This window comes from Taudactylus pleione, unplaced genomic scaffold (genome assembly GCF_031769625.1).
Source record: "Taudactylus pleione unplaced genomic scaffold, aTauple2 ptg000043l, whole genome shotgun sequence".
NCBI lineage: Eukaryota > Metazoa > Chordata > Amphibia > Anura > Myobatrachidae > Taudactylus > Taudactylus pleione.
This window is the reverse complement of record NW_028284445.1, coordinates 8,356,773-8,374,017: the sequence shown is the minus strand read 5'-3', so window position 1 is coordinate 8,374,017 and position 17,245 is coordinate 8,356,773. Positions and strand designations below refer to the sequence as shown.

The following is a 17,245-nucleotide window of genomic DNA, read 5'->3' as shown; positions in this document are numbered from 1 at the left end:
ACGCTGGCTGCCTGCCACTTACTTTGCGACTAAATCCTCTATATGTACGTAATCGCAATTCATTCGCTGTGCATGCGCAGTGCGGATTACGTGTGCGCAATGGCTAACAATCGCTCAATCTGCGTAAATATCAGCATTGCGTCCTCATCTGAATCAGGCCCAATGTTCTAGACTTTCTACTTCAGGGTCCATAGGGTATCCACAGGATACCTTGGGGTATAGGTGTGACGTCAGTCGCTGGGTACCATAGAGTTAAGCTTTTCAGCCTCCCAGGATGCACTAGGGTCCCCCTCCTATACCCCGCCCCCGAGCCAAGGCACCTCAGTTTAGTTTGGTGCCCGGCCGGAGTCGGGTGCACCTGTCGGAGTGGGGGCTAGAAGAGCCCCTGAAGCTTTCTTCAGTGCAGCTGTGGCTGCACATCTGGATGTACAGCATGGACAGTCAGTCCTGACGTCCATGCTGTCTTCCCTACACCCCTGCCGGTACCAGAACGCCGGTACCGATCCGGGGATGCTGGTGAGCATCTGGGGTCACAGCTAGCGGTGACCCCAGATGTTCCGGACCATGGCCGGATCCAAGGGGGACAAAGGTAAGCAGCGGGGTCCCGCGGTGGGTCCCCACTGGTCACATGGTCCTAAGTCCCCAGGCAGGGGGCTCCCTGGGGACTGGCTGCAGCGTGGAGCCAGGCGACCAACCTGCGCTTTCCACTACCCCCTGGGACAGCGGACCGCAGCAGAGCGGTAGCGCTGCGGCGTCCCAGGGGTTAAATGCATGCCAGGGGAGCGCGCCTTCCCTGTCTCACAGCCGGCGCCTCCCCCGCTGCACACAGCCCTCTCTGCACGCTGCCGACTGGTCCTGTGGCAGCGCTCCTCCCCCAGGCCAGCCTCCTCTCTGCTCCTCGGTGGCCATCTTCTCCAGAACGCATGGTGAACGCTGCTGGAAGCGCTGGACGGAAGCATCGTGGTCTGGGTCCCCCCGCATACCTCTCCTCCGCTGTGGTCAGGTCTGTGTATGCAGCGCTGTGTCCTACCAGGCCCTGTGTCTGCGTAGTTGAGTGATCAGCGCTGTTAGTGCAGGAATTGATTTTCTTTGCATTGTATGTGACTGTGCTAGCGCTGCTGCCTGTAACTTTTCTCTAAACTGTCAGCTTTATTACTGTCCCTGTTCTTTCTGCTAAGCCCTTGCGGTGCGGTGCTGCAGGGTGGTCTCTTGCATATTTAAGTTATAATTGGTGAGAGAGGTCACATACGTGGTGCCATCATGTCCGAAAGTGATTTTCCCCTCCGGCTACAGTGTACTACGTGTAAAGTACCGTTAGCGGAGGGGGAGGGTAGCGCGGAGGGCCTTTGCCGGCAGTGTTTGTCCATGGCGCGGCCTCTTACGGTTACAGCACCGGTACAGGAGCCGCCCTGGACTTGTTTCGCTCAGGCGCTTACAGCCTTAGTGGGCCAGTTAGCTCCGCAGCCCGCGTTTACACCGATGAGTTTATCCCAGCAGTCAGTGGTGTCGTCACCCATGCAGGGTTTCCCACGACAATTGGTGGTACCCCACAATCTCCCTATTTCCCCGCTCCCGGTTTCTCAGGAGCCGGCGTGGGTTAACTCCCTGATGAGTTCTGTACAGCACTTGTCGGATGTGTTGCAAGGGGAGTCTGTGATGCGGCCGCATAAACGGCCGTTGGCGTCTCTGTCGGCTCCTTATGAGGATGACGAGGGGACGTCTGATGATGGGGAGATTCTGGATCCTTACGATCAGGAACCTCTCCATACTAAGGACGCTGATGCTAAGTCCAAAGTATATATTCCTGGACTTATTCGGGCGGTCCGCACAGCCTTGGTGATTGAGGACGAAGTTCCCCCAGCGGCTAAATCTAAGTATGCCTTTTTTAAAGATGTGAAGGGCGATGCCACAGTCTTTCCTCTTTCGGGTCAGTTGGTGGACCATTTAGAGGAGGCGTGGAAACAGCCTGGCAAAAGATACCAGCCGCAGAGACGCCTGGCGGTGGCTTATCCGTTCGCGGATAATTATTTTGCAAAGCGGGAATCCCCTCCACAGGTGGATTCTCACGTGACCCGTCTTGTCCGTAGTGCCACATTGCCGATGCCATCTATGTCCTCCCTTAAGGATGCTACGGACCGCAAGGTGGAGATCTGCCTGAAGTCCGCTTATTCCCTTGCGGGGGGGGCAGCACGACCGGCTATGGCCATTTGCTGGGTTGCCAGAGTGATGGAGCGCTGGGCGGATTCATTAGAGGCTTCTTTTGATTACGACTGTCCGGCCGAACAGGCGGAGTTGATTGGTAATCTCCGTGATTCGGCCACTTATATCAACGAGGCGGCCCTAGACATTAGTACTCCTGTGTCTAGAATTTCTTCAGCAGCGGTGGCTGCTCGTCGCACCTTGTGGCTGCGATCCTGGAAGGCGGACGCAGATTCCAAAAAGGCGTTGCCGTTTACCGGAGAAGTTCTCTTCCGTCCGGATCTGGATAAGATTGTGGCCACGCTGGCGGCAGCCAAATCGGCTTGTCTCCCGTCGGCCGCTGCTCCTTCTGGTTCTGGACCATCGTCCTTTCGGTCATCTAGGGCCCAGGGCAGGCCCAAACCACAGTCGTTTCCTCGACAGGCTGGTCCTAAGAAATCGGCCAAGCCCCGGAAGCAGGCATGGAGTACCAGACGTCCGGCCCCCAAGCCAGATGACAAGCCTGCGGCCTGACGGTCCGGGCCTCCCTTTGGGGGATCCCAGGGTGGGAGGCCGCCTGCTGCAGTTCGCCCAGTGTTGGTCGGCCACTACGACAGACACTTGGGTTCTGGAGGTGGTTTCCCACGGATACGCCCTCTCCTTCCGGCACAGACCCCCGGCTCGATTCTTCACCACGGGTCTACCATCAGACCGGAACAAGGCTTCGGAGCTGCGGAAGGTATTGCACACTATGCTCCAGGCTGGAGTTATAGTGCCTGTTCCATTCTCCCAGAGGGGCCAGGGTTTCTATTCAAATCTATTTTTGGTACAGAAACCCAATGGGTCGTATCTTCCGATTCTCAACCTCAAAGCACTCAACAAGTCTTTGCGGGTCCCGAAGTTTCGGATGGAGACCCTACGGTCCATCATTCTGGCGCTGGAACCTGGGGACTACATGGTGTCATTGGACATACAGGACGCTTACCTGCATGTCCCTATTCTTTTGCGCCATCAACAGTTCCTCAGGTTTGCAATCCGCAGCGACCACTTCCAGTTTCGGGCGTTACCTTTTGGCCTGGCGACAGCACCACGTGTTTTCACCAAGGTGATGGCGGTCATGGCGGCTTCTCTGCGGCTGCAGGGAGTCCGCATGTTGCCGTACTTGGACGACCTGTTATTGGTGGCAGGATCTCCAGAGCTCCTGTTACGCCATTTGGACCTGACCATTGCACTGCTGCAACGGCACGGCTGGCTAATCAACTGGCAGAAGTCCACTCTAATCCCGTCTCGGAGGATTCTGCATCTTGGAGCCTTATTGGACTCGGGATAGCAAAGGATCTTCGTGACGGAGGACAAGATCTCTGCTTTACAGTCAAGGGTGCGCAGTTGTCTGCACAGCCGCCGGGTGTCCCTACACTCGGCGATGAGGTTACTGGGCTCCATGGTGTCGGTGTTCGACATGGTGGAATACGCCCAGTTTCACTCCAGACCTCTGCAGCACCTGATCCTGTCCAAGTGGAACGGGCTGCCTCAGTCTCTGAAGTCCCAGACGATTGTGATCACCCCGGAGGTTCGCCTGTCCCTTGCGTGGTGGTTACAGACGACCCCCCTCAACAAGGGACGTCCGTTCTGGGTTCCAAATTGGGTCCTGTTGACAACGGACGCCAGTCTTCGGGGCTGGGGACCAGTTTCGGGTCCACACTTGTTCCAGGGCAGGTGGACGCCGACAGAAGCGGAGCTTCCAATAAATATCTTGGAACTCCGTGCGGTCTTCAATGCTCTCCAGCAGGCACATCGGTTTCTCCAGGGTCACCCGGTGTAGGTCCAGTCGGACAACGCTACCACCGTGGCCTACATAAACAGGCAAGGAGGAACTCGCAGTCGGGCGGCTCTCGTAGAGGTCTCTCGGATCCTGGTTTGGGCGGAGCGCAATCTTCCGGCCATATCAGCGGTCTTCATCCCGGGAGTGCTAAATTGGGAGGCGGACTTTCTAAGTCGCCAGGACGTTCATCCGGGGGAATGGTCCCTGCACCCGGACGTTTTTCAACTGCTGGTGGACAGGTGGGGTCTTCCAGAGATCGACCTCATGGCGTCCCGGCACAACAACAAGTTGCCGGTGTACGGGTCTCGCACAAGAGACGAAGGGGCGTCTCTGGTGGATGCTCTGTCCGTCCGGTGGACGTTCCGGTTCGCATACCTGTTCCCTCCGGTCTCCCTTCCACGGGTAATCCGGAAATTCAAACAGGAAGGAGGGACGCTCCTGTTGATAGCTCCCGCGTGGCCCAGACGGCACTGGTTCTCAGACCTTCAGGGTCTGTCCGTAGACAGTCCTCTGCGATTGCCGCTACGACCGGACCTTCTGTCTCAGGGTCCTTGTCTTTGACGGCGTGGCTGTTGAGACGGCCATGCTGAGGTCCCGGGGGTTTTCCAGCTCTGTGGTGCGTACCATGTTACGAGCTCGGAAACCGTCTTCCGCGAGGATATACCATCACGTGTGGCATACGTTCTTCCAGTGGTGTCGACCGAGAGGTTATGCACCGCGGGAGTTTCGTCTGTCTCGGATTCTCGCCTTCCTGCAAGCGGGACTAGATCATGGGCTTCGCCTTGCTTCTTTGAAGGTACAGGTTTCGGCCCTATCTGTGTGGTTTCACCGTAGGATTGCTACAATCCCGGATGTGCGCACCTTTATGCAAGGTGTTCTCCGCATTCAGCCGCCCTTTGTTCCACCTGTGGCGCCTTGGGATTTGGCTGTGGTCCTGAGGGCTCTCCAAGGACCGCCGTTTGAACCACTGGGCAGTGGATCTTAAATGGCTAACAGCTAAGACTGTTTTCCTTCTGGCCATTGCTTCGGCCAGACATGTTTCTGAGTTAGGGGCTCTTTCTTGTAGACCCCCTTTCTTGGTTTTTCATGGGAACAGGGCAGTACTCCGCACTCGGCCCGAGTCTCTTCCCAAAGTTGTTTCCCAGTTTCATGTTAACGAGGAAATCGTTGTTCCGGCCTTTAACTCACCGGGTCTTTCCGTGGGTGAGGCCTCTTTGGATGTTGTGCGGGCCTTAAGGACTTATGTTGACCGCACTTCTTCGTTTAGGAAGTCGGATGCCTTGTTTGTCCTCTATGGCTTCCGTAAAAAGAGTTGGCCTGCTTCAAAGCAAACTTTGGCAGCCTGGATCCGTATGGCTATTTCTGAAGCTTATCTTCATGAAGGCCTACCGGTCCCTCCTTCTCTGAAGGCTCATTCCACTAGGTCTGTGGGTCCTTCGTGGGCAGCTCGACGTGGTGCCTTGGCAGTTCAGATCTGCAAGGCTGCTACGTGGTCCTCTGTCCATACCTTCGTGAGGTATTACAGGTTTGACACCTTCGCCTCTCAGGATGCTTCCTTCGGGCGGCGGATTCTCCTTTCTGCACAGGAGCGTCCCCACCCTTAAAGGATACTGCTTTGGGACATCCCCAAGGTATCCTGTGGATACCCTATGGACCCTGAAGTAGAAAATATGAGATATGGTAAGAACTTACCCTTGTTATCTCTATTTCTACGAAGTCCATAGGGTTCCACAGGACTCCCGCCCTGTCGCACCTGTGCTGCAGATGGGCTTTGCTCTGGTCACCGGTTTTCCGTCTCCCTCTGGTGAGAATGTGATTCTTGTATGTGTCCAGATCTTTTTTCTCTCTCTTCCTTCTCCTCCTCCGGCCTATGGCTTGATAACTAACTGAGGTGCCTTGGCTCGGGGGCGGGGTATAGGAGGGGGACCCTAGTGCATCCTGGGAGGCTGAAAAGCTTAACTCTATGGTGCCCAGCGACTGACGTCACACCTATACCCCAAGGTATCCTGTGGAACCCTATGGACTTCGTAGAAATAGAGATAACAAGGGTAAGTTCTTACCATATCTCATATTTTTTAGCCATCTCAACTTGGAAAACCAGTTTAGCCAGTTAGTAGGTCTTTCTTCTGTGCTGTTGTATGTATAGTCCTATGTATGTATAGTCTTAGCATTTTTGTCTCCTGCAGATTGATACAACTCTATCCCAATCCAATGACCCAAGTGTCTACATATGGGACATGAATAAGACCAAGGCCCTTACTAAAGTGGAGGGCCTCAAAGCGCCCAAGAGGAAAACCCATTGTGCTGACTATGCTTCTATTAGGCTACAAATATCTTTGCTAAAGTCAACAAACATCTCCCATTTTTACTTCACACTGAAATGGACGTCAATCCTTCCTCATGGAAACACTTCCCTGATCAACCACAGCGTTCTACACTATTACCAGTGTTTCCTCAATGCACTTGTACAAGTCAATATTACACCAGTGGTTGCCCTATGGCAGCCTATGGCCAAACACCAGGGAATGCCTACAAAACTCTTTACAATGGGAGGATGGAGGGACGTTCGCACTGTCCATGCTTTCGTTGAGTATGCCAAGGTATGCTTTAAGGAACTTGGAAAATATGTGGGCATCTGGATAACTATGCATGAGCCCCCAGTGAGAAACCTCACCTCGGCTGCAGTCCACAACCTCCTGAAGGCCCATGCATTAGCTTGGCACCTGTATGATAGAGAATTCCGAAAATCGCAGAAAGGAAAGATCTCTTTGGCTCTTCATGCCGATTGGGTGGAACCAGCTTCTCCCTTTTCTAGGGATGACAACAACACCAGCGAGAGGTTTTTAGAATTTGAGATCGGTCGTCTAGCAGAGCCAATATTCCTCAGCGGCGACTATCCCAAAGTGATGCGGGAATGGCTAAGCCAGAGGATAGGCCAACACATGTTTGACTTTCATTTGCCACATTTCACGGAAGCAGAAAAGCACATGATCCGAGGGACTTTTGACTTTTTTGGTTTGACCCACTATACTACTGAACTTGTGCACTGGGAAATGGAGGACACAGTGAGATATGACTATGTCCTTGAAGTCCAATTTATTACAGATAGTACTTTCTTACACTCCCCAAATAACTATGCTGTGGTTCCCTGGGGACTGAGAAAAATCTTAAACTGGATAAAATACAAGTATGGCAATATCCCAATTTACATACTAGCAAATGGAATTGACGATGGTCACCTGAAAGATAAGTTAAGGGTCTATTACATGCAGCACTACATAAACGAAGCATTAAAAGGTAAAGTATATATAAAGTAAGCTAACTTAAAACTTCTTGAGTGTTATTTACTGGGGTTTAAGCAATTATGGGCTGTTTGTTTTGTAGTGAGATCATTTTGAGCCAACCAATGTTGAGATGCAGATTTGGCATTAGCACCTGGCAAGAAACACTATTTAATTGTTCTGTTGCATAGGGTCTGATCCATAGATGGACATAGGAGTGATCAGGGCTGCTTTTATAGCCACAGCGGATCTAAGACGTTTTATTAAAGACGCCCACTGCTGGCTTCTTAGATCCGCTGACTGTGGGCCTGATTCAGCTTCAGACGGAATTGCAAAGCTGCTCGCAAGCAGCTTTGCAATTCCGTCTGTGCTGATATGGTAATGCACAGGAGGCATCACACGTCCTGCTGCATTACGCAAAATGGGTCTGGTGCCTGTGCATGTTCCCGATCACCAGGAATCTGCATTCAGTAGAATTACTAACGTGCACTGCTGAATTAGGCCCTGTGTCTCAAAATGCAACATCGGATCACCATTGTGACCATTGACCGAACCATCGGACATCTGCGCAACACCAAAGGGCCTATTCATTATTTGAGGCCGATGATTAAGTATTGAACTCGCTGCGAGGGATACTTAAGTATCCAGCTCGCAGCGGGGGAAACGGGACACTGGAACAATTAATCATTGCTCCGGTGAGGGGACAGCTGCTCCGAAAAGCAGTTGTCCCCATGGTTAGTATCACAGCTACAGAAGTAGCTGCATTACTTACCTGCTCCCCGTCGTCCCGGCTATGCATGTGCGACCTCAGGTCACGCATGCTCACAGCCGCCGGGGAGGTAGTGAGGAGGCGGCGGAGGGATCCCTCTTCGCAACCACGGAACTCCTTCCCATAGGAAGGAGCGGGTCTATGAGAGCAATCGCTGTCTGAAGATAACGCTTGTTCTTGGAAGCAAACTTTGTTTTCGGAGTTTGCTGACTATCAGGGGGTCCTATCGGACCCATAATGATGACACGCCCGATAACCTAAATATGCGGAAACTAGTGTTTCTGCATGGCTACCGGGCCATTTATCGTATCATGAATAGGCCCCTAAGGCTGCTCAGAATGTCCAGCTGCCAAGGCCAGTGAAGCTGCTTCTAACAACGTAGTCGCTGGCTTCAGCATGCCCCTAAAATTCTGGCTACACACCTACATTTTAGACGCTCCTCCTCATCACCCCCCTCAAACAGCCACAGTGTGTCAATCAGGCTTCCATTTCCCACACACACCAGTACTGCAGCAGCATTGTGGCACAGGCGCGTGCGGAGTCCTAAATCCTTCCGTGAATAAAGACTGAACTGGGACGGTGTCCAGGGCTGAATCAGCCCCATCTTATGCAGCTAGATTAAATAGGTACAAATGTGAATCAACAGCACAGAGAACATAACACACAATCAAAATATAATTATAAAAGAGCAGTTACAGAGCATTGCATTCGGCATAGAGAAGTAGCACGGCGCAAACATTTATATTGCAACTCAGGTTATAGCATACTGTAGCACCATAGATGATTGCAGGGTTTATATAAAGTATGCCATTCTTATAAAGCTTTGAAGCTATTTGAAATAGTTATATTTTAACAACATATAAAAACATATACTCAGGGGGCTTATGTGATAGGGTGCTACTTTAAAATTATTGCCACTTTAAAAAGACGAAGACTCACAGGAGTTCCCGCAGCAGCTGGAAGTGAGCGGCAGGTTGGTGGTAATAATGGAGGAGATTTTTAGGAAATGGAATTGCTGCTAAAACAGCTGAGGAATATCATGGGTGGGTGGAGGGAGCAGTGTGCTTAGCCTTTCCTTGTCTTGTCACTATCGCCTTCTCTATCCTGTTGATCTTTTAAAATGCGTCAGCCAGTAATAAATATACTTGTGCACCAATTAGGGGATCTGGAAAATATGCACTGTTAGGGGTGCACTGATATAGACCATCTATAGGGTTAATTATTAATACTGCCCAGTGCATTAGGAGACCAATCTGTACATATATTCCAGGGCAGTGCAAGATTCTTTTGCTGCTCTCCCAGACTTGCTCCCATACTCTGTAATGGAGCCCACATCTGAAATAAAAACATTCAGCTCAGGCAGGATGGCCCTACTACCGCATATAATGGCTTACTGTGATTGCTGGTCCTGTATATATGTCAGAATTATTACATGCACTATACTTAGTATGACGTATATTATAGCTGGTTATGTGCTAATTATGCCCTCTTCATGGACTGGCCACACTCACTTATAAATGAAGCATTTGGAAACCCCTCTCTAGAAATCCTGTGTATGCCACTGTTACCATCACGTTGAGGCTATACTGGCTGGCAGTTGTAAAGGTGCATACACACACACAACGATTTTTTGAACGTTTATCGTTAAACGATAATCGTTTGTAAAAATCTTTCACTTTCTGAGTCAAACGATGAACGATTTTCGTTCATGCGCGTTCACGTTTGTAGTTTGTAGTTCAGTCAGACTTGTCAACTCAACGATTTTCAGTAAGGGAATATGCAAAAATCGTTTGTAGTTCTAAAAAATCGTTCATTACATTTAAATGAACATAGTAAATGAACAACTTTAGTAAACGATTTTAGTTCATGTTTTTTCAAGGTAGAAAATCGTTTACTAAAATCGGTCATTAACTAAATCGTTGTGTGTGTATGCACCTTTAGAATGAATGCCCCTAATGCTTTACCTTGACTCTATCTGTGCATGTGTCAGACAACTTTTGGTTCCAATTTAGTTTAAGCAATATTTGAAAACAGAACATGCAATGCAATCTGACCTTTCTGATAGGGAGAAAGGCTTCTGGAAAAAAAAAGAAAGAAACTCTTCAACAACTAGTGTAATCGCCATTCTGAGGTGGAGCAGAACCAACGCTGAACTCCATGTTAACTAGTGGAGACTATCACTGTCTATACTTACAGATGATTGTTGTCACCCGCATGGAGTGTTTGATACATAGGAAAAAGCAATATATCCCGTGAAAACACCCATTTCCCTCAGAAATAATCCCTTTCTCCTTATAATGAATAGGCCCCATGAGTAGAACATACCAACTCCACACAGATAGCACATTGCATTGGAATCAAACCCAGTGACTCCAATGTTGCCCAGACAGTAATGCAAACCACTGTGTTGCCATACATGACCACTAGGTGGCTTTATATATGTTGTATTCTATGGGCTCCATCCGATTAGGTGCAAGTTTGCAAATACGAGGTTGGTTCATTAAACTCCCTCGCTTTGCATTAATGCGCGCTCCTGAGAAAATGCGCAGTCTGATTAGAAATTACAATTCGTGCTACTCGCTGCGAATTGTGTACAAAGAACGAACTGGGAGAAGAGTTTGAAAAGTGGGAAAACCATCCTTGACCCCCAACTGAGATAGCAGGACCATATAGAAGGCTGTTAGTGGACATAAATTAAGTAATGGAGGTTCTTAAAATGTGTTAAATACCTGTTTTTTGCACTTTTTTTTTTTTACCCAACTCGCACCCATTATAATTGGATTGACCCATAAGTATGATAGTTCACCTTAGCTTTGCTGGGGAGCAATATAGAATATTACACTCATGGTAACTTTTAAATATGGTTCTCAGTTCCAATTAATTACACCCCATTTTTGCCAAGTACAATATGGCACAGTGCTTAGCATTACTACCTCACAGCACTGATGTCAAAGAGCAATTCTGGTCTTGGCTAATATGTGCGGAGTTCGTCGGTTCCCCTCATGCTTGTGTGAGTTTCCTCCAGTTGTCTTCCACACTCCAAAACCATACTGGTACCGTAGGCTAAAATGAACCTTTGTAGGCTTGTATGTTAGGGAGTTTAGACTGCAAGCTCCAATAGGGCAGGGACTGATATGAATGACTTAGATTCTGCATACATCGCTGCGTAATTTGCTGGCACTATATAAATGATGACAATAAGAAGCATAATTTAGTATATGAATACGAAACACTAATAAAAGTATTTTATTTCAATCTCTTTCAGCAACAGTGATAGATGGAGTGGATCTCCGCGGATACTTTGCTTATTCGTTCACTGACAAGATGGATCCCCAGTTTGGCTTGTTCAAATATGTCACCAATAAGTACGAGTCTAAAGACTCAAAGGACATATATAATGAAATCATAAAAAAGAATGGATTTCCAGGCCCGGGAGCGACTCCGACCCCTTGTCCAGAGGAGATGTTTGAGTGCTCAGACTGCCACTTTATTCAGAACAGAAAATATTTATTTGCTTTCTTGGCTTTTATAGGTTGTACTTTTGTTATTTTTGTCTTTATGATCACATATTATTCAAAAAAGGGCAAAAGGAGATATAAATAGCAGAGCACAAAACAAACCCAGAAATCTTATTGGGAAGAGATTAGGGGAAGAAGGCCCTCGGCTACGGATACCTCCTGCTGAAAGGGTTCCTGACAATTGCCAAAGCTGACTAGGAGAGCCCAAAACACTTTGCACAGTCCTACAGAAGTATCCATTAAGATTAGTGCATTTATCGCACTGTACAATACTGTGAAATAATTTATAGGCGTGAACCCTACTACTGATGCTTTGTAGAGCTCTACTTTGTAATACGCTTTATACTGTTTAGAATTTTCCTCGATATTATGTGTAAGTCTCAATGAAAGTCCTATATAATAAATGTAGACTCGGATACTCAGCACATAACAAACATAAATGCAAATTATGGGCCCCATTTAACAAAGAGACATAACCCCTTTAGCACTCGCTAAAAGGGTGATGTTCTCCTTTCAGTATTTAACAAACAGCAGTAAGCTTAGCTCACTGCTATTTGTCACTGTGTAGCTTACACCATCTATAGATTGCGATAACGATTCTGCCCCCATTGCCACCAATGAGGACCCAGCAACAGAGAAGCCTTCCAGGCAGTGCTGAGTCCCCGCCAGGTGAAAGTGTAGTGAGCATACATACGCAGGCTGGCCATCAGGCATGCACATGACATAACAGCGTGGTGCTGGCAGTGATAGGCTGCCAGCATCAGCATGGAGGATGCTGCTGAGGAGGGGTAAGTAATGGTAAGGGGATGTAGTCGGCATCCCAGCGTGCAGGATGCCGACGGTCTAAATACCGACGCCTAAATCCTGACAGGTCAGGATCCCGGCACCAGTATCCTGAAGGTAAGTATCGGGGTATTAGGGGGAGGTTAACGTTAGGTAGCGGGGTTAGGATTAGGCATTAGGGGGAGGGTTAGGATTAGGCATTGGGGAGGGAGTGTTAGGATTAGGGTGCGGGGAGGGGGAGGTTAGGTTTAGGCACTATTGGGTGAGGTTAGGTTTAAGCACCAGGGAGTGGGTGTTAGGTTTAGAGTGTGGGCAGGGGGAGGTTAGGTTTATGCACTAGGGAGGGGGGTTAGGTTTAGGCACCTGGGAGGGAGGGTTAGGGTAGGGAAAATACTTATCAGCCATTCTTATGGGTGTCGGGATTCTGGCTGTCGGTATTCTGAACAGCGGCATCCGGACAGCCAGGATTTCATACCCATCTCATGGTAAGTACCAATGTCATATTCGTTAATATCACTGTGATACTCAAGGCTGTAGCTACTGTAGTGCGGCCGGTGCCGCCGAACAGAGCGCAACAGCCCTATGGGTGGAACAGGATGCCCACCGCAATCACTATACGCCGGCTCTTACACTCAGGGGCGCCGAGAGGGGGGGTTCGGGTACAGTTTACCCGGGCCCGGGCTTCCAGAGGGGCCCGGCGGGGGCCCGGGTCCGGCGCCCCCCCCCTCACTTCCTCCCTCTGCAGCAGCCCAGCACACAGCGTGTGCTGGGCTGCAGCGGGAGATTGCTTGCGGCTGCTAAGTAGCAGCCACAGCAATCTCCTATGCCTGAAGGGGGGAGCGGTCACACTGATCGCGCCCCCCACTGGCTTTGCGCCAGGCTGAGGGGCTCACAGCGCCCCCTCCCGGCGCTGCAAAACTTTTTTTTTTCAGGTGGGAGTGGCCACGCCTTCTGAAATTAGGCCACGCCCGCTCTTTACTGGGGCCCCGCGTGGCTCTCTACGCCCCTGCTTACACTGAAGCGGCGGCCGGCATGTCACTCATGCACACACTGCCTCCCCACCCGGTCCTGCAGTCTCTATTGGCACCTGGGAGACTTCATGACGTCTCTCTTCTCCCACATTTCCTAAGGTGAGGACTCTGGGCTGACAGGCCCGGCAATGGCAGCCAGCAACAGATGTGTGTCAATGGGGAGTCAGTGTTTGTCCCCACTGCTCTAGTGTTGCAGAGCATCAAATATACATATTCATATACAATAAAGAGCCTGGGGAGGGAGGGTTCAAAATAAATATATATTCTACACACACAAATACTGTGCAAAAGTATTAGGCAGGTGTGGAAAAAATGCTGCAAAGTAAGAATTTTTTCTAAAATAGATGTGTTAATAGTTTATTTATCAAGTGAATGAACAGAAGAGAAATCTAAATCAAATCAATATTTGGTGTGACCACCCTTTGCCTTCAAAACAGCATCAGTTCTTCTAGGTACACTTGCACAAAGTCAGGGATGTTGTAGAATTAGTCAGGTGTATGATTAACCAATCCTACCAAACAGGTGATAATGATCATCATTTTCATATGTAAATTGAAACAGTCATTAACTGGAACAGACACAGCTGTGTAGGAGGCTGAAAACTGGTTTAGGAACAGCTAAATTCTGCTACAAAGGTGAGGTTATAGAAGACTGTTTCATGTGACAGGTCATACACTATGGCAGGACTGAGCACAGCAACAAGACACAAGCAACAACAAGGTCTCTCCCAGGCAACGATTTCAAAGCAGACTGGGGTTTCAAGATGGGTGCTGCTCTATCCTAGTTGGAGAAAGGACTTCTGTGACGTATCCACCATGTGACCGCTGCAGGAGGCTGGACGCTCCTGCATTACCATCCACTAGGGCATAGAGGGGGAATAAATATTTGTGGTGAGCGCAGCAAGCCCGCGAGGGGACACTTTTGGTCCCCCGTTAGCATCCCCGCCCCTCCCCCTTTCAGGCCTGGTCATGTGGGTGTGACGTCACAGGTCCATCAGCCTTGTATAGTCTAGTTCTAACCGTTTCAAGATGTGCTGCTGTTCAAGCTCTTTTGGACAAGCACAGAAACAGGCAATATCATAAAACTTGGCCATATGGGCTGTCTGGTTACGGCTCTGGTGATACTAAACAAAGTGTGCCGCTGGTAATAACGATCGTTGTTAAATGGGGCCCTAATTTCTTATTCTTTGATACCTGTCTTGATCAGTTTTTACCTAAGAGAAAACATAACTCACCACTTATTACATATAATAGCCCAGCATACATGTTTTTTATAAGCGTCATCCTTTCTGAGAATAAAAAACGGCAGCCATTTTCGCTCTGTGCTAAAATAAACATCCAACACATGCTGCAAGCCCCTTACAACTATATCGACCGGCGATTAACGATCGCGGCTCTCTATAGTAAACAGGCTAACCTGGTCGATATCGACCAGGTATGCCTGCTTGCACGGACTACCGCCGATGGTCGATAACGACCATACATGGCCGTGCATCGACCATCATTTGGTTGTTTGCAGGGGCCAGAAGCTGTCAGATTTAAACAATAACGATAGGATCGTTATCGTACAAATCTGACAGTTTATCTGACCGTGTGAACGCACCATAATACTGCGCGTGTTAGATTTTATATGCAGCACATACATGTGATACTGTGTGCATGCACTATTACAACCAGTTTCCGGGTACGTGTGCAGTGTTGTGCTGTACAATGATCCCACCGTACCAGGCACATCAGTGATCTCACCAGACTGTCTGTCCATAAGCTCATACTGCCCTTCCCATGTCACCTAATAGTGTGCCAGATAGATCTTATTCTGCAATATGAGAGACTACAAAAGGGTAAGGTGCAAAAGGACCAGTGATTCATTTTCATGAGATGATATTATTATGGATAAAGATGCAAAAGATATAAAACATTGGGTAGAATAAAATAACCTAGTTTTTTTTCCTATAAAGGGCTAAGCAATAAAATATTTCTCCGTATGACTCTCAGCAGCGTCCTAATAATGCAGTTTCTTGCTTAATCCTTAACTAAAATGTATTGACAATAAATAAAACAGCAATGTGCTCTTAGGTGGAACACACCCACGTGTGCTATCAAGCATCAGGTGTCTGGTTATAATACTGACACAGTACATTAATATTAGTGGAATGATTGTGGTGTCTATGTACTAAGCCTTGGAGAGAAATAAAGTGGACGGAGATAAAGTACCAACCAATCAGCTACTGTCACTTTATAGGCTGTGTTTGAAAAATGAGTTAGGAGCTGATTGGTTGGTACTTTATCTTCATCCACTTTATCTCTCTCCAAGGCTTAGTATGTAGACCCCTATGTTCCATACTAAATATAACATCTGACTATTAATGGTATAGATTATTGCCGAGGTTCCCAAACTCGGTCCTCAGGACCCCAAACAGTGCATGTTTTCCAGGTCTCCTAACAGAATCACAAGTGAAATAATTAGCTCCACCTGTGGATCTTTTAAAAATGTGTCAGTGAGTAATGACTGCCCCTTGCACCTGCTGGGTGACCTGGAAAACGTAAACTGTGTGGGGTTCTGAGGAACAGAGGGCCTGATTCAGACTCGCTCACAAGCGCTATGCGCTCGCAAGTGGGTCGGTGGGCGGGCAGTGCGCGTGTGCAAGCCCCCGAGCGAGAGAGAAATTCTCTCGCTCCGGGGCTCGCTACAAACGGGGCGGCTGTCGATGTTGATCGACAGCTTGCCCCGTTTTGTAGGCGGGGAGGGGGGGTGGCTGGTCAAACTGAGGCGTTCCCGAAGGAATGCCTGCCATATGGGGGCGGCCTTACTGACATCACGAGTGATGTCAGTAGTGAGCTTCCGGCTCTATTAGAGCCGGAAGCATACTGGGGCTTGCGACAGACGAGACCCTACCACAAGGGACTCATCGCAAGCCCCGATGGTCGCGACCATCGTGACCATTACCTGGCCGCTCGCTAAAGCTGTGGGTGGTCACCCACAGCTTAGCGAGCGGCCAGGAGGCCGGTCACAAAAAAACGCCCTTCAGACCTGCGAGCTGCCTCCGGCAGCGAGCGGGTCTGAATCAGGGCCAGAGTTTGAGAACCACTGCATTATTGTTTACTATCTCAACATACAGTAGTAAAGGAACATTATTGTATTATTATTATATGCCATACTAAATAAATTACATGAATATTATTATCTGCAGATTTTTTACTTGCAACATTTTTTTTCGTTGCACATATTTATTTTATTATAGTATTTACTTTTCTCCGGCTGTTAATCTACACTGCACATTCCAGACTGTTCGCATTGAACATATGTGTAAAAGATTTATTACGCAGCAGGCAGTTTAGTACTTAGACAATGAATGTTATAAATTTGATTATATTTTTTATATATATCAAAAGTCATTTTAAATCACCTGTTAATTACATAATGGAAATAAAATATAATGTTATTATTGTTTATGGAATATATTGTTCTTTATCATATGTATTTCATGAGTCAAAATATAAATGTGTTTGTTTTTATGTAACTCTAAAAAAAAAGAAATGAAAACAAATAATAATCAGAAATTATGCAAAATTATAATATAGTAACAAAAACAAATGAACATAATGACTAGAATGATAATATAAGTTTGGTATTGGTTTATGAAATGTATCACAAACACCCGGAAGTCTCTCAGATTATAATGAATTATCCTGTGGAGCCAGAATAATAGCAGTTACCTGGACACGTGTTTTTTACTTTGAGTTGATATTAATAATACAGAAATTTGACAAAAAAAAAACAAATTTAGAAGAAAACCGCAGTAAGACCATAATGGCATCAGAAACTATATGCAGAATATAAAGGCCTATATATATAGGCCTTTA

At 48.1% G+C, this 17,245-nt stretch overlaps 1 protein-coding gene across 1 annotated transcript in view; it reads left to right on the top strand.

Moving 5' to 3' along the window:
* Nucleotides 1-12,518, top strand: part of KL (klotho) — a 100,914-nt gene extending 88,396 nt beyond the window's left edge. The window contains exons 4-5 of the mRNA XM_088460232.1: nt 6,187-7,297; nt 11,316-12,518. Coding sequence (XP_088316358.1) covers nt 6,187-7,297; nt 11,316-11,653 — 1,449 coding nt within the window. The 3' untranslated portion in view covers nt 11,654-12,518. The remainder of the gene's footprint in view (nt 1-6,186; nt 7,298-11,315) is intronic.
* The last annotated feature ends 4,727 nt before the right edge of the window (nt 12,519-17,245 follow it).